This window comes from Scedosporium apiospermum, assembly GCF_000732125.1.
Source record: "Scedosporium apiospermum strain IHEM 14462 chromosome Unknown SEQ_SAPIO_0077, whole genome shotgun sequence".
In the NCBI taxonomy this organism is placed as follows: domain Eukaryota; kingdom Fungi; phylum Ascomycota; class Sordariomycetes; order Microascales; family Microascaceae; genus Scedosporium; species Scedosporium apiospermum.
Genome location: NW_015971778.1, coordinates 18960 through 42288, shown reverse-complemented (window position 1 = coordinate 42288; position 23329 = coordinate 18960). Strand labels below are relative to the sequence as shown.

Below are 23329 nucleotides of genomic sequence, written 5' to 3'. Positions count from 1 at the left end.
CAGCGCGGTTCTTCTTTTCCATCTCAATGAGTCTCGGATCTTGACGCCGAGATTCCGTCCATACCGAGGGCGCTGCCAGTCTAATCTCCGAGCTTGCCCATCCTGCCAGCTGTCCTTCGAGAACAAGCAAAATAGCCGTAAAATGCCTTGCACTTGTCAACTCACTCCACTCATCAAGCCAATTTTGTTGGGCATGACGAATTTGGCAGCTGCACACCTTGGCTGAGGATAAGGGAGATGGCAAGGGAATCAATCAATGGATCGAGTTGTCGGTCAGTCGACCTTGGGCATAATGAGAAATGACTCTGGGTTTTGTAAGAGCCTTGCTGTATTTATTGATTAGGCTTTTCTCTCTGATTTGCATGGTGTGAATGATTCGATGAGTGAACTTGACTGAGACAGTCTTTCTGAGTCCTGGACAAAATAATGCGTGGGAGGGTACGAAGTACATGCGGATTTAAGACCCCTGTCCACATTTGTCCATTGTCTTGATATCCTGCTTACCTCATAGCACCCATCTCTTGTCAATTCAACCCATCAATTCAGCAGAATTTCCACATCTGCATCTCGTCCATCTCCAGCTCCAACGAGCATCCTCACTCAAATCCAAGCTTCTAGAAGCTTGCTCCCTCATCAGATGCCGCCATGAGTGAGCCGTATCCCTCAATTGCCCAGTGCGCCCTCGTGGCAGCCTGTCTCAAGGTCCTCCTGTTTCCAGCATAGTCAGTCCTCATCCGCTCCTCCGTCCCGAGAAGACTCCCTCCCCTCCCCCTCCTATTCTCCAGTCTGTCTTCGCCAACAACGCACCAATGCGCCGGCTAACCCGCTTCCCATTCATCCCTATAGTAAATCGACCGATTTCGAGGTACACAGAAACTGGCTTGCCATAACCCATAGCCTTCCTCTCCGAGAGTGGTACTTCGAACATACGTCAGAATGGACCCTCGACTACCCGCCTTTCTTCGCCTATTTCGAATGGGTCCTCGCCCAGGTCGCAAGGCTTGTCGACATGTCAATGTTGAAGGTCTATAACCTAGAGTACGATAGCTGGCAAACCGTATATTTCCAGCGCTCCTCCGTCATTGTCACCGAGCTCCTGCTCGCTTATGCCCTCCAGCTGTACGAAATCGCCGGCTCTTCCGACACCCCCAGACACGTTGCTCAACTAACCTATTTGCATCTCTATAGCTTCGTCGATTCCGCTACCACTTCGAAGCGCGCTGCCCATGCAGCTGCCATTTCCATCATCCTCTCCCCCGGCCTCCTCATCATCGACCATATCCATTTCCAATACAATGGCTTCTTGTACGGAGTCCTCGTCCTCTCCCTCGTCCTTGCGAGATCCAAATCAACCCTCCTCGCCAGCGGCCTCCTCTTTGCCGGTCTGCTTTGCCTAAAGCACATCTACCTATACCTCGCGCCGGCCTACTTTGTGTTCCTTTTACGTGAATACTGCCTGTCTCCGAGGAACATTTTCAAGATCCGCTTCATGAATTGCCTGAAGCTTGGTGGTGGGATTGTCGCCGTTTTTGCAGCAGCGTTCGGTCCGTTCGCGGCACTCGGACAAATCCCGCAGCTTTTGAGTCGGCTGTTCCCGTTCTCTCGTGGTCTATGCCACGCCTACTGGGCGCCCAATGTGTGGGCGCTGTACTCCTTTGCAGACCGAATCCTTATCTACCGTAAGCCTCCGTTTCCACTGCATCGATACCTGACTGGCAAATGAACAAGACCCTAATTTATGTCTTAGTTGCTCCTCGACTCGGGTTACCCCTAAAGACCGAGGCATTGAGTAGCGCCACGAGAGGCCTGGTTGGCGACACCGCATTCGCCGTGCTACCCGAAATCACCCCCAGGACCTGCTTCATCCTCACCCTCTTCTTCCAGGTCATTCCCCTCCTTAAACTCTTCAAGAAGCCCACCTGGGACACTTTTATCGGGTCGGTGACGCTCTGCGGCTACGCATCCTTCCTCTTCGGATGGCATGTCCACGAGAAAGCCATCCTCCTCGTCATCATCCCCTTCACCCTCATCGCCCTGAAAGACCGACGCCACTTTGGCGCATTTAAGCCCCTCGCCGTCGCAGGCCACGTTTCCCTCTTCCCTCTCCTCTTCACCCCTGCCGAATTCCCCATCAAGACTGTGTACACCATCTTCTGGCTTGTCCTAACTTTGATCGTTTTCGACCGCCTCGCGCCGGCCTCCAGCAAACCCCGCGTCTTCTTCCTCGACCGCTTCAGCACACTATACATCGCCGTGAGCATCCCGCTCATCGCCTACTGCTCGATCTTCCATAGCCTCATCTTCGGGAAGAGCTACGAGTTCCTGCCTCTCATGTTTACGAGCTCTTATTCTGCCGTCGGAGTGGTAGGGAGTTGGTTGGGATTTTTGGTGGTCTATTTCGGGTCGTGAAGAAATGAAGGCGGTTTTGTGGATGTGGGATGTAGATGCGAAAATCTGGCAGAGGCTTGAATGGAAAGGTTGGGTGGGGGATTGATGTTGGTTCAATGCATTATTACTATCAGATACCCAATTTAAATGTTCAATGAGAGTTGTATCTTTGTTGTGTGTTTTCTATCTGTTGTATCTTTGCCACGAGGACATGGAAATGAGTGAGAGGTTTGAACCTCGAGTGTAAAAGAGAGGATCCGCAGATCAGGAAAAAATACAAGAGGAAAAAAAAAAAAAAAAATCCAAACCCTGCGCCTGATAATCCTCCCAGTTAAAAGCCCCGGATAATAGTCCCCTGCACTGCCGGTTCATTAGCTACTGGAAGGCGGAAGGATTGTGGAACGAGTGTATGGGGCCCGAATATCCATTATCCTCCAAAGACGCCGTTCTCCGCAGTCACAGTAGCATGACAGGTCCGAAAGCCAACAAATCCCAGAAGAAAAGAGAGAATTAGACTGTAAGAAGGAATGAAAAAAAAGGAAAATCCCTCGCCTAAGCGGTACCCTGCGAGATCTGCCAGTACGTGTTGTAAGAGTCCGTAGCAAGCTCGAGAGCATCGATATTGTCGGACCCGGCATAGTCACCGGGCTCTCGCTTGGCGTTTACGGCGGGACGGTGTCCCCAGTTATGGTTCCACTGACCCTGGCCTTGTCCCTGGCCTTGACCATGACCGCTACCACCCTTGCCGTGGCCGTCATCCCCGCCGTTGCCACTCTGTTCTTCGAAGAGGTCCAAGGCAGCGTCGGTGATGGTCTTGAGAGCGTAGAGGTAGGATGGGCCGCCTTCTCGGGCGACTCTTAGGACGATGTTTGCGAGGCTGAGGTATTCGTACCAGCCGGCAGGGGTGAAGGGTTTGGTGGATTGGTCGGGGTTGTGCTTGTTGGGGTTATTCTTGTTAGGGTTGTTCTTGCTAGGGTTGGTCTTGTCCGGATTGGCCGCGTCAGGGTCTGTCTTGTCAGGGTTGGTCTTGCCAGGGTCGGTCTTGTCGGGGTTGGTCTTGTCGGGGTTATTCGCGTTGGCATCGGGTGCAGGCTGGCCCTCTACGTCCACGCCGTCGGTGGAGGCAGGCTTATCGGTCTCAACTGGGCTGCTAGGCTTGTCCGCAGTCGTCGACGACGCCCCAGGCTCCTGGCCATCGGCCTGTCCTGCAGCCGGAGGGTCCTTGTTACCCTCCCCTCCGACTACGGCGGGGTTCTGGACGTTTCCCGGGGTGTTACCGGCTTGGTCAGGAAGGATGGTAGGGGCAGGCTTGTCGGTAGTAGTGGTAGTGGTGCTGGTGGTGGATGTGGGAGCAGCAACATCGCCGGCGGCGGGAGAGGGGTTGGCAGCAGGTTCCTGACGCGGGATGTGCAGGGCAGAAGCCGTAGAGACGGCAAGGAGGAAGCCGGTGGTAATGACGGAGTACCTCATCTTGAAGAGATCTTGAAAAAAAAAAAGAGTGTGTAGATAAGTGGTGTGTATAATGTTCGTGTGGGAGCGAAGGTAGTTGGGTGAGGTTGAGGGGGCGAGTTGAGTAAGTGCTTGATGGTTGATGAACGAGATAGAGCCCGAGAGCATGCCAAGATCGAGCCCTTTATACAACTTGTGGTTGATGGAGATCGAGCTGCCTGGCCCTCCGTTTCACCCGCTCTTCCATCTTTCATCCTCCTTCAAGATTCCAAAGATAGGTCCGCTGTAAGGAGGCCATGACGACTAACATCGCCGGGTCCCTCGATCCCGGAGACGAACCGATGGCGATGCCAACCTCTCCACCAGAATCTACTCAAAGCCCAAAGTTTCTCACTCCTCCATGCCAAGATTAGCAACGTGCACATCTCAGACGAAAAGGATTCGTCCTATGAGAATAGACTCTCAACGCAACTGCAGGCTCACCTCCGCCCCCCTCCATTATCAGCAACCTCATCTAACTCAGATACCAAAATAAATCCCACCACCTTTCCTGCATCTCATCCCGCATGTTTCAAAGGGCTGTGTGCCGGGTGCAGGAACAGCCGCGATCAAGCGCCATCCACCCGTCCCCACATCGATCCTACGCGGGCCAAAGTTTCTTTCTTTTGTGTTTTCTTTAAATAAGCCCAGATGGTGCAATCAGGGGCGAAGGTCCGCCCCCAAGGTGGCTCAAAAAAGCTTGCGGTCCTAATTTGGGGGCTGATGTGCGCTGATGGAGGCTCGCCTAACGACTTGGTTGGCCTGCTTCGCCACATGTTGAGAGTGAAAGACCAGTCAAGAGCTGGAATTAGGAGATCTGGTTAATTAACCGGCATCTGACGTACGTCGGATGGATCGATGCTTACAAGGAAGCGGAGAGTTCTTACACCTTGATTCGGATAGATTTTTGTTTTATTTTATTTTTGAAGGAATTCGGGGGCCTGCTTTCGCGTACCATCGCCAATGTTGGTGTTAGTGACTGGATCATCTTCGTCCCAAATTGTCGCTCACATCCTCACGACTCACGTCAGATCCTGCCGACCTTCCGAGGGGGAGGACCAGAATCAGGACTGGAAAGTCGAAGAATAATTATAGAAATTTTGCCAAGTTTCCGCAAGATGAATCTATATGACGATTAATTTTCTCGAAGACTATGCATAAATTACTCGATGGCTCCAATTCTCTTGCACAGCGTGTAAAGTGCTCTTTGTTAGTCAAGTCTTCATCTTGCACCGCCGCAGTGGTGATGCCCCTGGCATTCAACCAGCACTTAAACTTTAATAGCTGTAATAGTATCTGACAAGAACGGAAGCTTCATATCTAGGGAGACAAATAGTCCTGCTTCGAATGGCGAGGATCCTGCTTATTATAACAAGAGCTATGTACTTCGCAGGCGTCTCGCCGCCTCCTCTGTGTTGTCCTTCGCCCACGAATCATCCACATTTTACTGGTAATTGGCAACATCAGCTCGCCCAGGCAAGAAAGGGACTATTATCAGTTCAATCACTTGTGCTCCTTCCTATCGCCACCTCCCAGCAGCCTCGGGAATATTACGTAGGTAAATACTCGAGGACGCACTCTTCGTTGACGTATCGTGTTGGTTGATCAGCTGCCGTGGCGTTATCAGGTTGATGGACAAGAGAACGTCCCGATCTATTGCCTGGGCCCCTCCGTGCTGTGGATCGGAGGTTGCCTTTGATAAATTTTGGAAAAAGAAAATTAAAGTAAATTAAAAAAAAAATCCAGGGTTCGAACTTCTTGCCTGCCGCTCCCTAGTTCTCTATTGTCAGGTTTTAAGAATATCGGATAGCCCTATCACTGCCCAGCCAAAGCGGGAGACGGCGAGCATCAGATGGAGGAGAAAGCTGGGATAAAGGGTGGGGAGGGAGAGATCGGAGCCGAGCTGAAGCATATCGAGTCCACCGTCCACCCAGCCTGACGCTGTGCGACCTCCCTGTATTACGCCAGAGAAGCACTTACAGGAAGCACAAGGACCAGGCTGTATTCCACCTGACAGCACTCTCAAGGCTGTTTCTCAGCTTACCCCTCGCCCCGTTACCCGAAGGTTTCTGTTTTATCATGGCTTTTGTCTATAACGATGGGGAGCCTCAAAACTGTATCGTGTATACCTACTCGCAGCCTGGTCCCCATGACTACATTCCAACACCGCCTTATTCAATTACTCACTCAATGTAGAAGAACCAGGGCTAGAGATAGATGGCTCTAGATGCCAGGCAACCGGGAAGCTTTGCTGTTCTTTTAACCTCGCCACTTCTTTTCGGGCCCGGCAGAAGATCCTAGGCTCGGGCGCTTTCACGTACTAGTTTCCTCAAAGAAGTCATTTTGTCTATCCTTGGAGGCTTAAAATATTATGAAACCTGCCTATCTGCCTCTACCATCAAGAAATTGGCTCTCTTGTTCTGCACATGTCAACTTCGAATTCTCCTTTGACAGAGTCCAATATTGCCAACGGCAAGTCTAGTGGAGATGCTGAAGGGGGCTCTACAACGCCTTCAAGGCTTGGTCACTGCGGTTGGACAGCAGCTCACTACTTCACAAGAGTGCGTCACAATAATGCCGTACCCCTTCGTCCGGGACAACTGTTTTATCATCTCCCAGATATCTCTCAGAACTAATTCGGGGACTACTCAGACCCAACCTCATAACTCTTGGTGCCGATGGGAAGCCGCAAGAGATTCCACCAAGCCGGGAACAGAGTGAGTTCTCTATCCGTATGGAGGACCTCCCTTCAATAGCCCCGCTTGAGCTTTCAGATAGCGACGAATCCAGCCATTCGATAACTGCTAGTGCAGGAGAGCTAGAAGAAGTAGAAGAGATTCCGTCATCGCTATGGGCAACCCAAGACTGCGTCATTTGCACCGAGGAACTTTCAGCCAACTTCGATTTCCCGATCTTGTCCGTGAGCAATGCCTGCAATCACCCTCCCCGGGCATGTACGAGATGCATTCAGAATCAGATCCGGAGTAATATTGATACACGTCGTTGGGATGATGTTCGCTGCCCAGAGTGCAATGCGTTGATGGAATATCACGATGTGCAGCGTCTAGCAGATCCCCGAACATTTGAACGGTTTGGAACATCCATGAGGAAAGCTTCGTTTAGTTTATGCAAACTAATCAGGATTAGTGCTTAGGTACGAGCGGCTCTCACTCCAGGTTTTCATCAGCGAGGACCCGGACATCATCCAATGCATAGCTGGCTGTGGGTATGCACAGTCGCATGCTACGGGAAGCACACAGCCTATCGTCATCTGCGGCAACTGCGGCGCCCGATCTTGTTTCAAACACGGTGTTCCATGGCACGAAGGCCTTGCTTGCGACGAGTACGATGAATACCTACGAGATCCGGTGAAATTCATATCAAGGTCCGAGAGGGAGGAAGAAGATGCGCGGCGTGAAAGAGAAAGGCAAGAATATGAAGACTTTATATTTGCACAGAACTTATCTCAGAAGGAAATTGCGTGGGAGAAGGCCGAACGTGCGAGGACGGAAAGGAGAGAACGCGAGCGCCGCGAAGCCGAGTTGGAAAGGGAAAGGCAAGAAAGGCGCCGAGCCGCCGAGATGAAGGCACAACAAGAGGCCGCGACCTTGGCCACTATCGGGAAGATCTCGAAACCGTGTCCCGGCTGCCGACGGCCCATTCAAAAGAATGAAGGCTGTCAGCATATGACCTGTAAGTATATGCAATTTCTATCCTCGTTCCTTACCAGCCTCGCGCTTCTGTTGTATATTCTTTCTGGCCCATTCCTCTCAGTTGCACACGTATCCCTTTCAGCTCATTGAGATGTTTCTCAGGTTCCCAGTGCCTCCATCAATTTTGCTGGAGCTGCAATTTAGCATGGTCCGCTGGACACAGCACCGCTTGTACTACACTACCGTGGGTTCTTGTTACCTCGCTAGTTGCATCGCAAGGAAAAACGCAAGAAGAAATCTCTCTAACTGTTGCACATATAGGCATCAAGTGTGATCATCAATTTTGTTGGGATTGTCGTCATGATATGAGGGTTATTCTTAAAAAGGGGAATCAGTTCCATAGTCGCCGGTGCCCTTGGCACTCGGATAATATCATGTCTGGGGCGATTCAGACTTAATATGCCTGAGTCTTTGGTCTGCAAAATTTCAAAATTTCTCAAGTGCCGAAAGCACTTCCTAGAAAGCCTCAAGACTCGGCTTGCCGGCCACTTTCGTCAATGCGCGAAACTGCCGAGGCGGAGGCCGCTCGAGTTCAATGGGTATATATGGCCGGGTGGTTGGCCCCACACTCCGGACCTGCTCCACATCCCCGGTTAAATCGGGGTCACTCACGCTAGGCACGCCGGTCTTGGCCGCTCCGCAGTTGCACACGCAGGACGTAGTAGTAACGACTCGTCAACAGGTTATTGGGAAACATTGAGGGAATAAATTTGCTATTATACCACTTAGCCCGTCTTGTCATCGTGACGAACAACGCCTGAATATCCAGACAGCTGCACTTGCGCGATTTCCACCTTCCGAACCGTCAAGTCTTTTTAAGAGTAATATTCACCGGGTATCGGTGATTGGACGTCTTCTTCTGAAAATCCGCAATGGCTACTCCAGCGGCTGCCGTCCCCTGGTACCCTCATCACGCCCCACATAATAGGAGCAAGTGATAGGTTCGGTCAAGCCGCACCATGAGTGTCATGGCACGCTGCCGCAATAGCAAAGCTACAGCTCCCTACGATAGGGATGGCACTTGGCAGTTTGAATCGCGCCACAACTGCGACGGCAAGGACCATCATGAACGAGCCTAGCAGGACCAAAAGTATAGCCAACGGGGAGTATCCGCATTTGACAAGAAACCAATCCTGACTGAAATCTTCATCCTGTAGCTTCTCTATTGCAACAACGAATATGCTCTGGGATATGAGCCAGTGTATTGCGATCGAAGCAACAATAAGAGGGATGCTAAATGCGTATGGAAGCTGTAAAAAGTACCGTGTCCGTTGTGCACCCCCGGGGGCTGGACGAGACGCGGACTGGCTTTCGCCGAACGCCGAATTCGCTCCACTCCTTGGCGGCCAGCATACAAGTGAAAATGGCATTGTATTGGAAGTACAGAATCGAAAAGATAAGTTGCGGGAGGTTGGCAAGAAATATGCAGAACAGGTTGTTGATACCGATGGAGGCGGGGAGCTCGATGTCATTGATGAGGGCTGTTTCGGAAACGACACCCATGCCCAAGGACCAAAGACTCTTTGCGTCGCGTGGACCGGTGATGGAATAGATGCCCATTCCCATGAAAGTGAGAGAGGCGACGAGAGCCACCATGTACCTTCAGAGGGGCTTTAGTAAAGACTTACCAGGCGCTTATGAGACAGGATTGTGTCGAAAGGGATTCACTTACAAGACTATGGTAGAAACCCAGCGTCTTCGACTGACGGCGGCGCCCCAGCGCTTTCGGAGCATGGAATACTGCCGAGACCCCCTCCAGGGCCTCCAAGTCCTCGAGAGCCTCACGTCGTTTCCTGACGCCAAACAACTTCCCGTGGAAAACGGATCTGGTTTAGTAGTGAAGCTCTGTAGAGCGTCGCCAAGAACGAGCAACGGCTCGTCGGGGGGCCAGAAGGCTGTATATGCGAGTGCTGATGCCTTGATAGCATTGCATACCAATACCACTATGGCGATATAGATGTTGAAGTTGACCCTGCAAAGCTGCGTCGGGGGTTCGCTCAGGCAATATTTGACGCGGTGACCGAACGGTCGCCAGTCATCGGCTCGCTCCCTAATCCCAGACACCAAGTTGCGGCATGTCTGGGTGCAGAAATCGTAATCCGACAAGTTGGGGCAAATCCAGTCGTAGACGTCTGGCGGGCATCCACCAGACCATCTCGTTATAAGGCTACGGTCACGCTGCTCAAATAAAAGTGGTTCACTGTCCTCGTGCTGCTCTCGCTCGGAGACAAGTATCACATCCCTCCTCACCCGCTGGAATGCCGTGGCATATTCGTCAATACAAGCTACATTTGTCAAAATTCTCGACTCCACTCCTCGTGATGATATTTAGGGCCGCCCGTTGCCGTGGGGGGAGGGCTACGTAGCCTCCGGGTTGTTCAAACCGATCGTCGACATTATAAACTGTATAGTCGAGAACCGAAATTGACGAGAAGACGACCGAATTAAATCTGAGGCAAAAAACGGTTAGGTCTTAGTCGAAATGGGCCGCTATTGAGGGCATGCAACTGACAGGAGATGAAGGGGAACAGATGAGAGGACCAGTAGCAGCCACAACACACGCCGCCTCACAGGTACCGCCGATAGATTTCGTATACTCGGAATGCCGATATCCAACCACCGGCCTTTCATATGGGCTTCGTTCACTTCGCTCCTCGTCGGCGCCGACAGGCACTGCATGCCATAGTTGCTCGCTGCAAGAAGCACTGAGCTTAGGATGTTGACGACAAGATGGAGCACGATTCCCAAGTTGTGAGATGTCGTGCAAGATCCCTCAAAGATGATTCTCCTCCCGGTGTCCTCGTCTTCATTACCTTCCGGTAACGTGGACGACCAGATCGTGACAGCTGTGTTGGTGATGAGAACGACGAGGGATGTACAGGCACCGGCGCAGAGGCTGAATCTCCAGCCGGAACGAACGCCACTATTATGGGGAGTTCTCTGTCGCCCTTCTGGAAGTTCATGCTCGTACGCCGTTCCCATCCTACGCGAATTATGGCTAGATCCAGGCTTGACGAGCTTGAAAGCACGTCTCCATCAAACTCACATCCTCCACGGATAGAGGTCCTAATTATATACAATATCAAGACAGCATGAAGAACTATAACTCTGCCCCCCAAGCGAAACCGCCTTAACGGGACCGGGCTGGCACTATTGACAAGGTGCGTGCGGCTGAACCTGCTACCACGGGCCGCAGTGTATATTCGTGGATTTAGATAGGGCGATGCTAGGATATTTGGGCAGACCCAACGCTTCCTCTCCTTGGCAAAGGGGCGCAACCAGTGCACCTTCATAAAGCAGTGCTCCTATTTGGCCAAACTTCAAGACGGAAATAGACTTATTCCAGCGTCTCTTTGAACGGGTTCAGGAATTACTAGTAGCGAGTAACTATGAAGAAGACTTAAATTATTAGGGGTAGCGAGTAAAGTTGTCGCTATCGTCTGTATTTTACTGGAACGACTTCCTTCATAAGACACCCCTCGGCACTTCTTGAAGCCAATCGGGCCCGATCCTGCCTACACCCGTGGAACGACGGCTCCTTCCATATCGGTATTTGTCCGCTGTTTGCCCTCCTCTATTGAGTCCAACTTTAAGCGATCAAGGCCATTAGAGAATTGCAGAGCAGATCAATATCGCGACTAAACCATGCGTCTAATTCGGTCTCGGAGCTTTCCTATTCAACGCCAATTGTGTGCTCAATACATTTAGGGGGGAGTCTACATCCGCCAAACGTTACGAGACTTATACGGCAATCTCGCCCAATTTCGCTACCACTTTCTCTATATAGCTAACCCCGACTGCTACTCCATCCCCATCCTGGAACTCTTCCTCATTCCCAAAGTCCTCGTTGCCCTCATCGAGGCACGTAAAACACGTTTCCACCACCTTTCCATACTTGGTGCCCATCCGACGCCTGAGCTTGCCCCTCGCCCCCGAGAATCCGCAGCAAGTTCCCTCTAACCCTGGGCGACGTCGGAGTGCAAGGATCCGGGCCGGTCACGGCCCCACTTCGACCCCACAATGTTCCGGTACCCCGACCTCGTCCAGGGCACGAAGCTGGAGATGTACTTTACCAAGAAACTACACCGTTCACAACTGCAATGACACCGATGATGGGGCCGGCGGCGGCCCGTTCGGAGGTCTGGATATTGGGTGTCTGGAAGGCCCTAGCGGGGGGCAGCTTCGGGAAGGTTTACCTCCAGAATTGTGTGGAAGGCAACCGCAAGATAGAGCAGCGTGCTGTCAAGAGGATTTCCAAGCATAAGTCGGTTGCGAAGAATATCGATTACGTGGCCGAGCTAGAGGCTATGGCAAAGTTTTCTCAGAGGAGGGTACGTTCTTGTTGCTTTAATAGCTCCCCCAAATCACGTCTTCTATGGCCGGCGGAATGCTAATCAGATTTTCTTATTTTTTTTTAAAAAGGAAAAAGGCCTGACCTATGACTTCATTAAAGGCAACTAGGAGTTCATCCTCGATTTCATCTTTGATAAGATGGAGGAATCTCGTCAGCAACGGGAGTGCTAACGGACGGACACCCGGGCCCGGGCCTCGTCGCCGTGGAGCTTTCGCAGAGGAGGTCTGATACCTCAAGTTGGTGCTAGCTTGTTTTCAACTCCGGACGAGAAGTGCCTCCTCCACGACCACCATTAAAACGGCAAGGGAGGGCTGTATAATGGTATTCATCTTCCTTCTCCTCTAGTAATAGTCTTTAAGTTTAGAGTATCAAACGTCGGCAAATTTCCTGTACTCGTTTGATATCGTCTCTAATGTGTCTGTCACAGCGTGGACAGCTACGTCCATTCCGGCAACACATAGGATCCCGAGTTGCAGATATGGGATGGAGGAAACAGAAAAGAGAATATCCGGTTCTAATGACAGTTCACTATTCAGCTGGTCTAGAGCTTCGGTTCTACAAACAGAATGGGGCGAGTCGCTGGCCAGCAAACAGCAATTAATCAACCACCACATCTCCATATAAACATCTTGATGGCAGCTCTCTCAACCCGCCGCCGCCACACAACGTGAAACTAGATGAGATGATGTTCCCGGAAGTGGATGAACTTTTCGGTGATAGTCTGGCACTGAAGGTCCATCTGATAGACGGTTCCGTCACCATCAAAATTCACCAAACTGCCCGCGGCCTCGTCAAACTCGTAAAACCGAACAAGCTTCCCAATTGCAACAGCTCCAAACTTCCGATTGTCTGATGTTATGCCCCCGAGGTACTCTCTCAGGTTTTCTGCAGCCTCGTGCCACACTGACGATTGTCTCTCCAGGCCTGGGGCTTTGCACTGGATGACAAAAAATATCTTCTCCTCATATTCGCCATGCCTGGTATCGAGGACCACGTGCGTTGTGATAAGGTTTGCCTTGCCATTCTCAACAGTCCAATGGATGGTATAACCATCGGGACGGCAGAAAGTCTCGAGCAAACTCGTACTCCATACTCGGGCTGTCTCTGCTTCGGTTTCGCCGGGGACAAGGCAATTCTCAATCAGCCATTCGACCACGTAGAGTCCCATATACTGTGATTTCATATTAGCTGCCATGCAAAAGATTCCGGCAGAGTGATCGAGGGATCAGGGAAAGGGGCCTGGGGTTCTCTTTCATATCGTCACGGGTATTGGAAGGAAATGAGAAAGACTGGAAACTTGTTGCCTTACAGTGCCAGCCTTCTCCTGTTGCTCGGGCGGTTGTTCTGACATTGCAAGTTTGAAGGATTCCCTTCTCGATCTGAAGATAGACGAATAGTTGAAAGGCTTAACATCGACCGAAGACGAAACGCCTAATGATCTAACGTAGATAACATAGGCTAAGGGGATGATGTTGAACTCGGAGTCGGGTCACACTGGGCCTGGGATCAAATGATTGATGGTCATCTCGCCTGGCGGAGAGTACGAAGTATGTCTGTCTGATTTATTTTTGGGGGGCCCCATTCCCGATCAAAGCCACATTTCAACATTCCAAAGCGACAAGATCAATGCGCTTTAGAAGGAACCAACATCATAAGAACAGACATTTAGATACAGGCCGGCGGGTGTCCGATAATACCAATGTCTAGCCGCCAGCCCATGGTGGCATTCCAGTCGGCGTGGGCCGTGGTGACCCGTCAATTGCGACCATAATTAGAATAAATTAAGCACAAGCGTTAACAGTGCAAAACTAATGATCCGCTGGACGATTGAAATCATAACATCAAATGTGCCTGACGAAAGAAATTTGGCACGAGCCTCGTCGACTTTGGCATATAAAGTCACAAGCTCTCAAGAATCTCATCGTCGTTGCTAACCTCTTAGAATCGTATCATGTTCTCTAGACCGTCGGGCTGACTCCCACGATACAGGAAGCGAAGGGCGAAGAGAGGTGTCTGCCTCGCCAATGCTGGAACCGGTGCGGTGACAACCTCCAATACATTGACTCATTCCTTGCTTTAGAGTGAGCTTGAATAATCAGAAGCGTTTGCGGAGTGCGGGAGAGAATCGCAGAGCTGGTGAATTATGAATCATGCTCCGGAGGAGACTGATAGTTGGCGATGGAGAAGGAGATGGAAAGAGAGAAGGAAATGGCCGGGCTGCCAAGGACACATCCATGCCTGCCGCAAAGCGAGGCGAAGCAAGGATATGATCGAAACTGACCATTTCGCGATCGGCGACTCGAGTCCGAGCCCAAGAAAGCTGTGATGCTTGCTCCCCTTGTTGCCGCTGCAGCCGCTTGGGGACTCACTTCGTCAACGTCATTGGAGGCCGCTACGGCCTTAAGAGAAGCACCCATGGCAGAAAGGATGAGAATGCAGGAAGATCTCTCGACATTCCCATGACTGATTGGCTGCGCCTCCTCTTCGTTGCTTCCCACCCGCCCTGTTTTTTCTCGTCGGGGTTCGAGAAAGTGTATTAAGGTAGTTTAAAATACCGACCCGAGCCCTTATTTTACTAGGCACATCCTTGATTTGGATGTTGGTCCCGTCGTACAACGATGACGACTTTCAACTCTCCGATGCCTTAGCGGATGGCGATATTCCCAAATCAGAGTGCAACAGCCAGCGTTGCAAATCGAGACTCGGGCCCATCCGCCTGTGATCCACTCTCTGACGCTCTCTGACGGCCTCTACCGGCTCAATTGAGCCAGCGGCCTCCAAACAAAATCAAAAGAAATTATTACTATTTAATACGTTGGGTCCGCCGACCTCTCCCGAATAATGGACGACCTGGAACGACAATCCCCACCATCTGCACCTCCAATCGCACAAATGTCCCTCGCCCAAGACTCCGAGAAAAAAGTCCCCTTGCCATCGGAGGAAGAACTCTCCGCCAGCATCGACCCGGCCACCATCCCCGAACCACTCTGCACGAGCAAAGTCCTACAACGCTTCAAGGTCGTGCGCCAGCGCAACCGGCTCATTGCCGCAACGAAGCTCCGAGACCCCGGTGCTGAAGATCACCGGCGCCACACCGAAACGCTCAAAAGATTACGGAAGTGGAAGGCCGTTGAAGATGGCGGCCTCTGGGCGAAGGCGAGAGCGGTGGTGAATGTGAAGGAGCGGGGTGCGCCGAAGAGGCCGGGCGACGAGGAATTGATGGGGCTCGTGTTGCATCATTTCCCGACGCCCGGAGATGTCACGGTGAGGGTTGTCGACTTTTACGGAGATCATTCCAGGCGGTATGATGTGCCGATGAGGGCGCTTATTAGTGAATGTGAGTGAGAGGGGAAAGAATGAGATATGGGTGTGAATGACATGAAGCTGACCGAATTTTATGCAGATATTCATGAGAAGCCTGAGGGCGTGAACGTTCGATGGATGTGAGATTATTTTGATGGCCCTGTGAGATGCGTCGTCGCATTCAACGATCACCCACTGACATGTCAAAAGTTATGCACCAATTGGCCAAGGCCTCATCTGGTCGGTAAGTTACACGGATCAAATTCGTATCTGCCAATTCCCACCCCTCTAACTCTCATCATAGTGCCTCCAAGACCTCTTCCTCAACGCCGGAAAAGGTCGCAAGGTCACCGCCCTAGGCCAAGGCGGCAAGGCTTGGCCCTACCTCTCCGTCGAGGCCCTCAGTTTCCGCGCCCGCGAGGACTACCAACAGTTGCGCGACATCTACGGAATCCTCAGCGACGACACCGCTTCCTCCAACGAGCCACTGCGTCAATTACTCAATGATGCCGCACAGAAGGCGATGGGCGTACCACTCGCCGAGGACCTGCGGTGGCGTAGCGAGCACCTAGGGATGCGGAGCGAGTTCTGGGATCTCGTGTTTAGCAGGGTACCGTATCACCTCACGCAGATGAGTACGCAGGAGACGACAGGTGGCCCGCCCGACATCGTCAACCCGAATAATGCCGGCCACATCTATCAGACGCTCTGGGGCCACCCTTCATATAGGAATGCGCAACTTGTGCGGACGATGGTGAGGAACTACCATCGACCTGACGGCATGCTGCTCACGATGGGACCCCCTTGCGGTGTTGATTACCTCGACAAGGACTTCAACACCTATCTCGGGCACTCTAAGAGCAGACGAGAGGAAAATGAGGAGGCGTCCGTGTATGCGTTCCTGTATAAGCGCTTCGAGAAGTCTGGCACGACGGACTGGCCCGAGAAGACGGTCGAGTGGTTCCTCATCTACCTTATTACCGAGATTGCTGCCGCGCCGCATAATATTCGCCAAGGCAGGTCGTTGACTCGTCTGACCGTTGCGTACAAGCAAGTTGTCGAGAAACTGGTAAGAGAGACGTGGTGATTGCGGCACGCATATTGAATAACAACACCGAGAGCCATCAACTAACGAAGTATACATTAGAAACTCCGCCGATACGACCGCTTCAGGAGATCCGAGTCCATTGGTCTCGTGCGAGACTTCCTCACCTGTCAGGACGAGCTGACCTGTATCTGCAACGTCCTTCGCGGTAGACTCTCTATGCTCGAGACTCTCAAGCTCTCCATTGACCAGCGCGAAGCCGAAATGGCCCGGGATGGCGCTGTCGACGTGGACATACCTCCGACGACTCCTTCGCATGAGACGATGTGTGACTCTGCCAAAGAGAGGGTCAACTGGGCTATTTCGCTCGTCAAGGAACCTCTCACTGTCTGCGAGGCGTTGCTCGTCGACCTCCGCCTGTCAACCGAAGCGGTAAGCGGAACTTCTCTCCCCCTCGTACTGCCCAAATTTCCTCTCTGGGAGACAAAAATAATACTAACTCGGTCAAACCTCTAGCTCTTCCAACTCAAATCCATCGAGCAAAACGAACTCGCCATCGTGGCTGACAGCCAGAACAAGGCCATCCTCGTTTTCACCGCCGTCACAGTCATCTTCCTGCCGCTCTCGTTCTTCACGAGCTACTTCGGCATGAACCTCGAGGGCATGACCGACCTTACGCGCAACGAGAAGTGGTTCTGGCAGGTGTGTGGCGTCTTGGCCTTTGTCATCATCTTCTTCACGACGACTTGGGCGTTTAGGGAGGAGATTCGGACGAGGCTGTTTGGTAAGCGTATGCCTGTTTCGCCGCACGGGACTGTCATGTAAGGTTTGCAGAGTCGAATTTTATGTTCTTTTCTTCCCAATTTTCCCTTAGCCATGAGAGTCCAGCCCCCTCGCTTGGGTAGCACTAATACGCGATGGCGCTGTTTAACTATACAACACTCCATCGCGACCATTATTAAGGCGGCAGGCCAAGGCTGTGTAAAGGGCTCTGCCTTTCTTCTTCTTCTCCTGCAGTCGTTTATGGATGATTAATTTGCCCGGTGGCTTTAAGTTCGTTGTGCTGAGCGTCTGGAGACTTCTGGTACTTTGTTAGATATTGTCTCCACCAGTCTGTCGGTCCCCGATTACAGGTGTGGAATGGGGGAAAAAGAAAAATACTGAGAAAATCCCAAGAATATTAGTATTCCGTTGTTCATCTGATCTAGAGCTTGGGTTCTACCAGCAGAACGGGCCAAGACGCTGACGAGGAAACAGCAATTAATTAACCCTCTATACCTCTCTCAAGAAAACATCTGGAGATCTACTCCTTCCATACATCTAAAACTGAGCGGGGAGATGGTGACTCTGGAAATATAAAAGCTTGGCAGTGACCGACTGGCACTGGCGGTCGAGCCTATAGACATTCCCGTCACCCTTGCAATCCACCGAATACTCGTCATCCACCAATTCGTAAAACCGGACATACTTTCGGACAGATATAGCTCCAAACTTCCGATTTGGCGATGCGATAGCCATGAGGTATCCGTGGAGCTGTTTTGCAGCCGTTTCCCAGACTTCGTCTTGTCCCTCCTGATTAGGGGGTTTGCACTCGACAATAAGAAATTTCATCTCCTTGTGCCTAGTTCTGACGACCACATGGGCGGTGAACAAGTCCGCCCGACCATCGCCGAATGTCATCTCAGAGCCAGTGGAGTAGCCATTGGCACGCTTGAATATGTCCGTCAAAATCATGATCCAAACTCGGTTCGTTTGGGCTTCGGATTGGCCCGCGACAAGGCGATTCTGAATCAGCCATTCGAACTCTGGGTCTTCCATATACTGTGATATCACGATTAGCCGTAGCCCAAATGCCCCAGTGGAGGATCGGGAGCCTGGTGGGCTGGCCTGGTATGGCAGCTGGGTTGCTTGTGCACTGGCAAAGACAACAGATCCTTCACGTTGTTGCGGAGAAAGGGATGTCTAGGAAAGTTGTTGCTTACAGTACCGACTTTCTCTTCCTGTTGGGGCAGTCGAAATGCCATGGTAAGTTTGGCGGATTCTCAATCTTGAGATAGACGAGTTCGAAGGCTGAAAACGACGGAGGACGAGATTCGCCGTAACGATCGAATGCAAGCAGCATAAGGAGGTAGGATGATAACTGGCTTGAGGTAGGAGGTGCGGTTATGGGCTTGAGGGACAGTGGTGATGGGCTTGAAGATACTCCGTTGAGGTCATCGTTTCCGGGGAGAATGCGTATCTTATATTGCTCATCTTTTTCTATTTCACTCCTCATCTAGCATCACCTGGAACCCCTCCGGTGATAGGGTGTGTTTTGGAAAAGAACTAACATCAAAGCCTTGCTAAGAATGACACCCTGGTCCTTGATGGGATACGGGACGCCATGCTCTCCTTGTCATGGAAATAGAGCCTACGATTATGATGTCTGGTAGTTGCCAGATACCAAGTCTGACGCAAGGTGAGCTCTTCCAAGTCTTAGGCCGGCCCGCACATGAAACGGCGATAAGTGCTTTGTCCTAAAGAACATGTTTATCCTTTGTTGTATTATACAGTAGACCACGTCGCTGGACTAAGCTACTACGAGCATTCATCAACATCTGTATTTTGTAGGTTTTGCTGGCTTAGAACGGAAAGAATGTGGACAAGGAATCGCCCCTCCTCCCTTTGTCGTTGGCGTGCCGGTGCAGGCCTATGCGCGCGCGGGTTGAAGTTGTCAAAGGGAATACCCCGCAAGGGTCCTCTTAGTCTCGCCATGTTGTTTTGGCTCCCCACCAAGCTGAGAGTGTGTGCTCTCTGAAAGCTTCCCGCCGTTCGGGTCGGCGTTTCTAGGATTGAGAATGGGCTTGGCCACCTCATGCAACTGAGGTTGTGGGGTTGGGGTACCCTTCGGACAGGTAGGTCTCATCACAATCTTCCATATATTCCATGAATTAGGTGAGCTTGCACCTTGATACTCCACACTCTGACGCAGGCGCTGAAGATGGAGCTGTGCTCCACAGAGCTGATATAAATACCGGTGTGAGCTGGCGACCACCTAGTTAACCCGCAAAGACCACCAGGCACTTGAGCTTCAGTGTTTTATGATCAACTCCTCGCATTGCACAAAATTGGTAGCAACAGGTTCATCTACAGAGATAGGGCGTTGGAACATGATATTCGTCGAACGTACATTCTGGGGACCAACCACCAAATCCCGTGTGACGTGTGCTTTATTTAAGCTCCACTGAGTATACTTCCTATTATAATATACTGCTATTCTTTCCAGCCATCACACCAATTTCATGGCGTTTACTCAGTTGCAGAAGCAATAGACACTAAGCCTAGGTCGGAGATGCCTCTGTGGCTGCCCTGTAATGATGCACTCGTCAGAAAAGAAGCCGCGTAGATGTTAGCCACATTCGAATTTGAACTCACCATCCTCGCCCAGAAACCGACAACAGTCTCACACATATCAGTGCGGATGGAACTCATCTCCGTCACGCGAGATAGTAACTCGTCGGGAATTGTAAAGAGGAAGTCGGCAGTGCGATTTCGATTTGTGTAAATCTGGAAGAATGGCATCGTGTGTTAAAGCATGTTTCATTTACAAAAGGCAACAAGGGAGCAGCCCAGGCAAACCTTAAACCCCAGTAGGCTTCCATATGCATGGAACTTGTCAAGGCTGGTGATGCGTTCTCCTCCAGGGCCATCTATGGTGAAGTCATGGCTAGGCGCGGTCTCAGCGCCTTGCAGGCCTAGTTCAGCTGCTGTCTCCCTGTTCCTGAAGTTCACGGCGATCGACAGAGTGTCGAGACAGTCTCCAAATTCACGTGTTCGGACGGCGATGTTAGTGACATCAGAGGTGCTCTCACCGCTGAGGCCGCCGAAAATTTCAAAAGAAAAAGGAACCTCTTCGGGTGGGGGTGGTTTAGAAATGCGTTTTTCTGGAACTCCGAGGAAAGAAAGAGCCGGATGTGGTATATCGGGATACCAGAGGGCCGTATCCCGGAGGCTCACCTGAGCGTCTGTGTCCCCTAGAGGCCCCTCGCGTTCTGAATTCACGGCGAGCGAGACAAGTTTTAAGGCCTGATGTCGTCGGGTTAGTTCGCGAAGACATTAGGAATGGCGTCCTCTCAGAGACATCGCCTGCAAAAGAAGAGGGGGAGGCGGCCGATCAAAATCACTCACATCAAAACCACCTTTCAAACGATCGATTACATCAAACCCTCCAGGCGTAGGGAGAAGCTTCCTTTTGGGAATATCTTGATAGTCTCCGATCCAATCAGACTGTGTCCCGGTATCATCAATCACGGCAAGCCCGCGTACTCCACGTTGGTCGTGAGCTAGGCAAAAGCCTGTGATTCGAACCGGACCATTCTCTCGGGAGACGAGGAGCTTTTCTGAATTCGAGTGCCTATATCCAAGCGAAAAAGATTCATCGCTGATGTTTAGGATTCTTAGCCCAGAAATATAGCGCCGCCCAAAGAGCTCAATCGTCGATACAAAGATTGCGGTTGCCCGAGAGGGAAACATCATCATTCTCTCGTAAAGGACTCTTGAACCTCGATTGAAGTGCTGGTTCGGAGACTTAAGATATTTGCTAGCGGTTACCCAATATCTATTGTCCAGCGGTAGAGCGTTTAGCTCGAGGAGAGACTGAGCAGGTGTTCCATCACAATTAGTATCCCTCATTAGCTCCAGCAGCCCGTGGAGAGATAAACACAGATCCCAAACCCGTGTCCTATTTGCCACAGCTGGGTGGCAGCGTTTCAGAACTTCTAGTATGCTGAAAATCGATCCCCAGCGTCCCTTGTGTGCATGTGATGAGAAGTACTGTCTGGCTTCGACTATATAGTCGAGCTCTCGTCCGGGAACGAAACGAGACTTCCAAAACGAGTCTGGCAAAACAATGTTGGCGAAGACGCGAGACGCTTGCTTCATACGAACTACATCGCCGGAAGGAAGGTAGGTGAGAATGCATGACAGTATCTCGGTTGGGAACTGGTCAAAAGGGTCTGCCTCTGCCGTGTTAGCAGTCTGGACACGTTGCTTGGTAGAATCGAAAGCCAAGTGAGGATAATCGGTAGGGCTCTGGAATATCCGACGCAGCTCTGGAATATTGAAGGGATCAGGGCCTTGGAATGCACTCGGGTCTGGAAGGTAAGGTTCCTCGCCGGGTGCAAGCACCGTTTTATACTCGACCAATCCGCCGTAGTCATGCCCCCAATTGATAGCGCATGGTTGGATAGGGAAGGACAGGCAGAGGTTAAACAGTGCTTGGATGTTTAATGGATCTCCTGGGGAGCAGAGTGATAGTAGGTCCCAGCATGCATGATGAAATGGGAACCCCCATACGGTTGGTGGAGCAATGCCTGGAATCTGAACAGGGCTGAAGGTAGAGAGCATTAGATTAATTTGAAGAGAGGCGTTCTCATCGACAGCATGGACAAAATGGCCATTCCAATATATTCGCCCAGGGCCAGACAGGGAAGCCTGGGTGCTATCTTGGTTGGCGAAGACTGGACACGAGTGAGATTCTTCAACCGTCTTGGAGATTTCAAGGGGCTACAAACTTGCATAGAACCGAGACGTCCATGTTGGCCGGACAGATTGATCGGTAATTTTCTCCCCACATAGGCCGCAGCATACGTTTGTATCGGGCATGGTGGCGGATTGTGATCAAGGTTCACAAGATGTCCGTTTTTCGTCTTGAGCTTGGGCTCGTTGATGTGGATATTTACTTGGTTCTTACCCCCAACTCGGTGAAGGAGATATTCTCAAGTCAACCCTTCCAGTCTGAGGGCACTGCTTTTCTTTTATAGCTTAGCTGTGGGTTTCTACGTTGTTGGCTCTCGAGCGTTGTTGTGTCGCCTCGTGCCTGCCCAGTTCGCTGCAGCCCTAGGTACCAAGTTCGCTCTGGAATGAGGAAAGGTCGACCAGCGACAGCAGCCATTCTTAGCACAAAGCCTTCATTATCTTGAAGCAGTTGGAAAATGGAGACCTGAACTCTGAAAGCCTTCAATGTTCCTTCGCCTGGCGCCTGGCCAGTTCACAGCACCTCGGAGGTCGCCCTGGAATGGAGGCAAATCATTGACCAGCGATGGCGGCTATTTGCTATTTTTAGCAACGACCTTTCTTTGCAACAGCAGACAGTGAAAAATGGCAACAGAGAACTTCAATTGGACTGAAAGACTTTAATGGTCTTAGTCAGTAAATTCCTAGGTGCCTCAGGCAACATTGATGACTAAGACCTACCTGAGAACCTCGCCCATTAAAACACTGCCCTCGTCGGGACGGAAGGGTGATGAGATTTGTTGACAGGGCATGCTGGATACTTTCAAGATCACATTTGCCTCCATACCTAACGCGACGCTCCACTTTGGGCGTACGATTTCCATTTATCTGCCTGTTCCTGACTGTTGCTTTCGTACTTACGGCCACTTGAAGATATCGGCCCGGAGCTTGTCCGGACATCATCCGCCGCTCGCCGGGGTCCGCGAATACGATGGGTTCAACTCCTGGGCCGCCTAGCTTCGAGTTTATTAGAATTAATAGGATGATATAGATAGTACCGGGCTCTTCCCGGGTTTCTTAACTTGGGCTGTCCTCCTCAGATGCTCCCTCGGCCTGGTCTTGAGTATACTTCTTGCTCGGAAGATGTTCTGGGTTGATACGCTAAATTTCAGAATCAATCCTCGCAACGTCTCGGTTCAAGATTCGATTCGCCAGGTTATTTTTATGCGGAAAAATGTAGTGGCATATTCCGGGATGGAGGTTGCGATCGGATCTTCATCGTGAAGGTCGCGTTCACTTATAAGTCGCCCACGACTCCGAGGGCATTGTTGGTGGGAGCGAGCCCAATAGTTGGCTATCCGGATTCCGGGCCGTGCAAAGTTCAAATATTTGGAGTCTTTTTGTCGTGTTAGGGCTTAGTACATGTTGGTGGCTTTTTCTTCCCAAACTCGTACATGCGTCTGCGTGATTTCGGGGATGAAAGAAGAGGACATGGACAGTGCGGGCTGGGCAACGTGGATTACAGAACTTTAGTACCCCGAGAGC

The 23329-nt window shown here is 51.3% G+C and overlaps 5 protein-coding genes and 1 pseudogene across 5 annotated transcripts; 2 read left to right on the top strand and 4 right to left on the bottom strand.

The window, feature by feature from the left end:
- Positions 1-645: 645 nt before the first annotated feature.
- Positions 646-2409, top strand: SAPIO_CDS1695 (Dolichyl pyrophosphate Glc1Man9GlcNAc2 alpha-1,3-glucosyltransferase; the record flags this gene model as incomplete). The annotated part of the gene is made up of 3 exons (XM_016784906.1): positions 646-722; positions 898-1679; positions 1748-2409. The coding sequence occupies 3 exons, from the start codon at positions 646-648 to the stop codon at positions 2407-2409; spliced, it is 1521 nt and encodes a 506-aa protein (XP_016645203.1).
- A 531-nt stretch (positions 2410-2940) lies between these two features.
- SAPIO_CDS1694 lies at positions 2941-3858 on the bottom strand (annotated as a pseudogene; the record flags this gene model as incomplete).
- Positions 3859-8822: 4964 nt separating this feature from the next.
- Positions 8823-9323, bottom strand: SAPIO_CDS1693 (uncharacterized protein; the record flags this gene model as incomplete). The annotated part of the gene is made up of 2 exons (XM_016784905.1): positions 8823-9189; positions 9262-9323. 2 exons carry the CDS (start codon positions 9321-9323, stop codon positions 8823-8825), a joined length of 429 nt encoding a protein of 142 aa, XP_016645202.1.
- Positions 9324-12616: 3293 nt separating this feature from the next.
- Positions 12617-13294, bottom strand: SAPIO_CDS1692 (uncharacterized protein; the record flags this gene model as incomplete). Its single annotated transcript, XM_016784904.1, has 2 exons — positions 12617-13114; positions 13253-13294. The coding sequence occupies 2 exons, from the start codon at positions 13292-13294 to the stop codon at positions 12617-12619; spliced, it is 540 nt and encodes a 179-aa protein (XP_016645201.1).
- A 1541-nt stretch (positions 13295-14835) lies between these two features.
- On the top strand, positions 14836-17116 carry SAPIO_CDS1691 (uncharacterized protein; the record flags this gene model as incomplete). Its single annotated transcript, XM_016784903.1, has 6 exons — positions 14836-15280; positions 15347-15386; positions 15457-15490; positions 15551-16315; positions 16394-16723; positions 16808-17116. The coding sequence occupies 6 exons, from the start codon at positions 14836-14838 to the stop codon at positions 17114-17116; spliced, it is 1923 nt and encodes a 640-aa protein (XP_016645200.1).
- A 495-nt stretch (positions 17117-17611) lies between these two features.
- SAPIO_CDS1690 (uncharacterized protein) lies at positions 17612-18315 on the bottom strand (the record flags this gene model as incomplete). The annotated part of the gene is made up of 2 exons (XM_016784902.1): positions 17612-18112; positions 18274-18315. 2 exons carry the CDS (start codon positions 18313-18315, stop codon positions 17612-17614), a joined length of 543 nt encoding a protein of 180 aa, XP_016645199.1.
- Positions 18316-23329: the final 5014 nt, after the last annotated feature.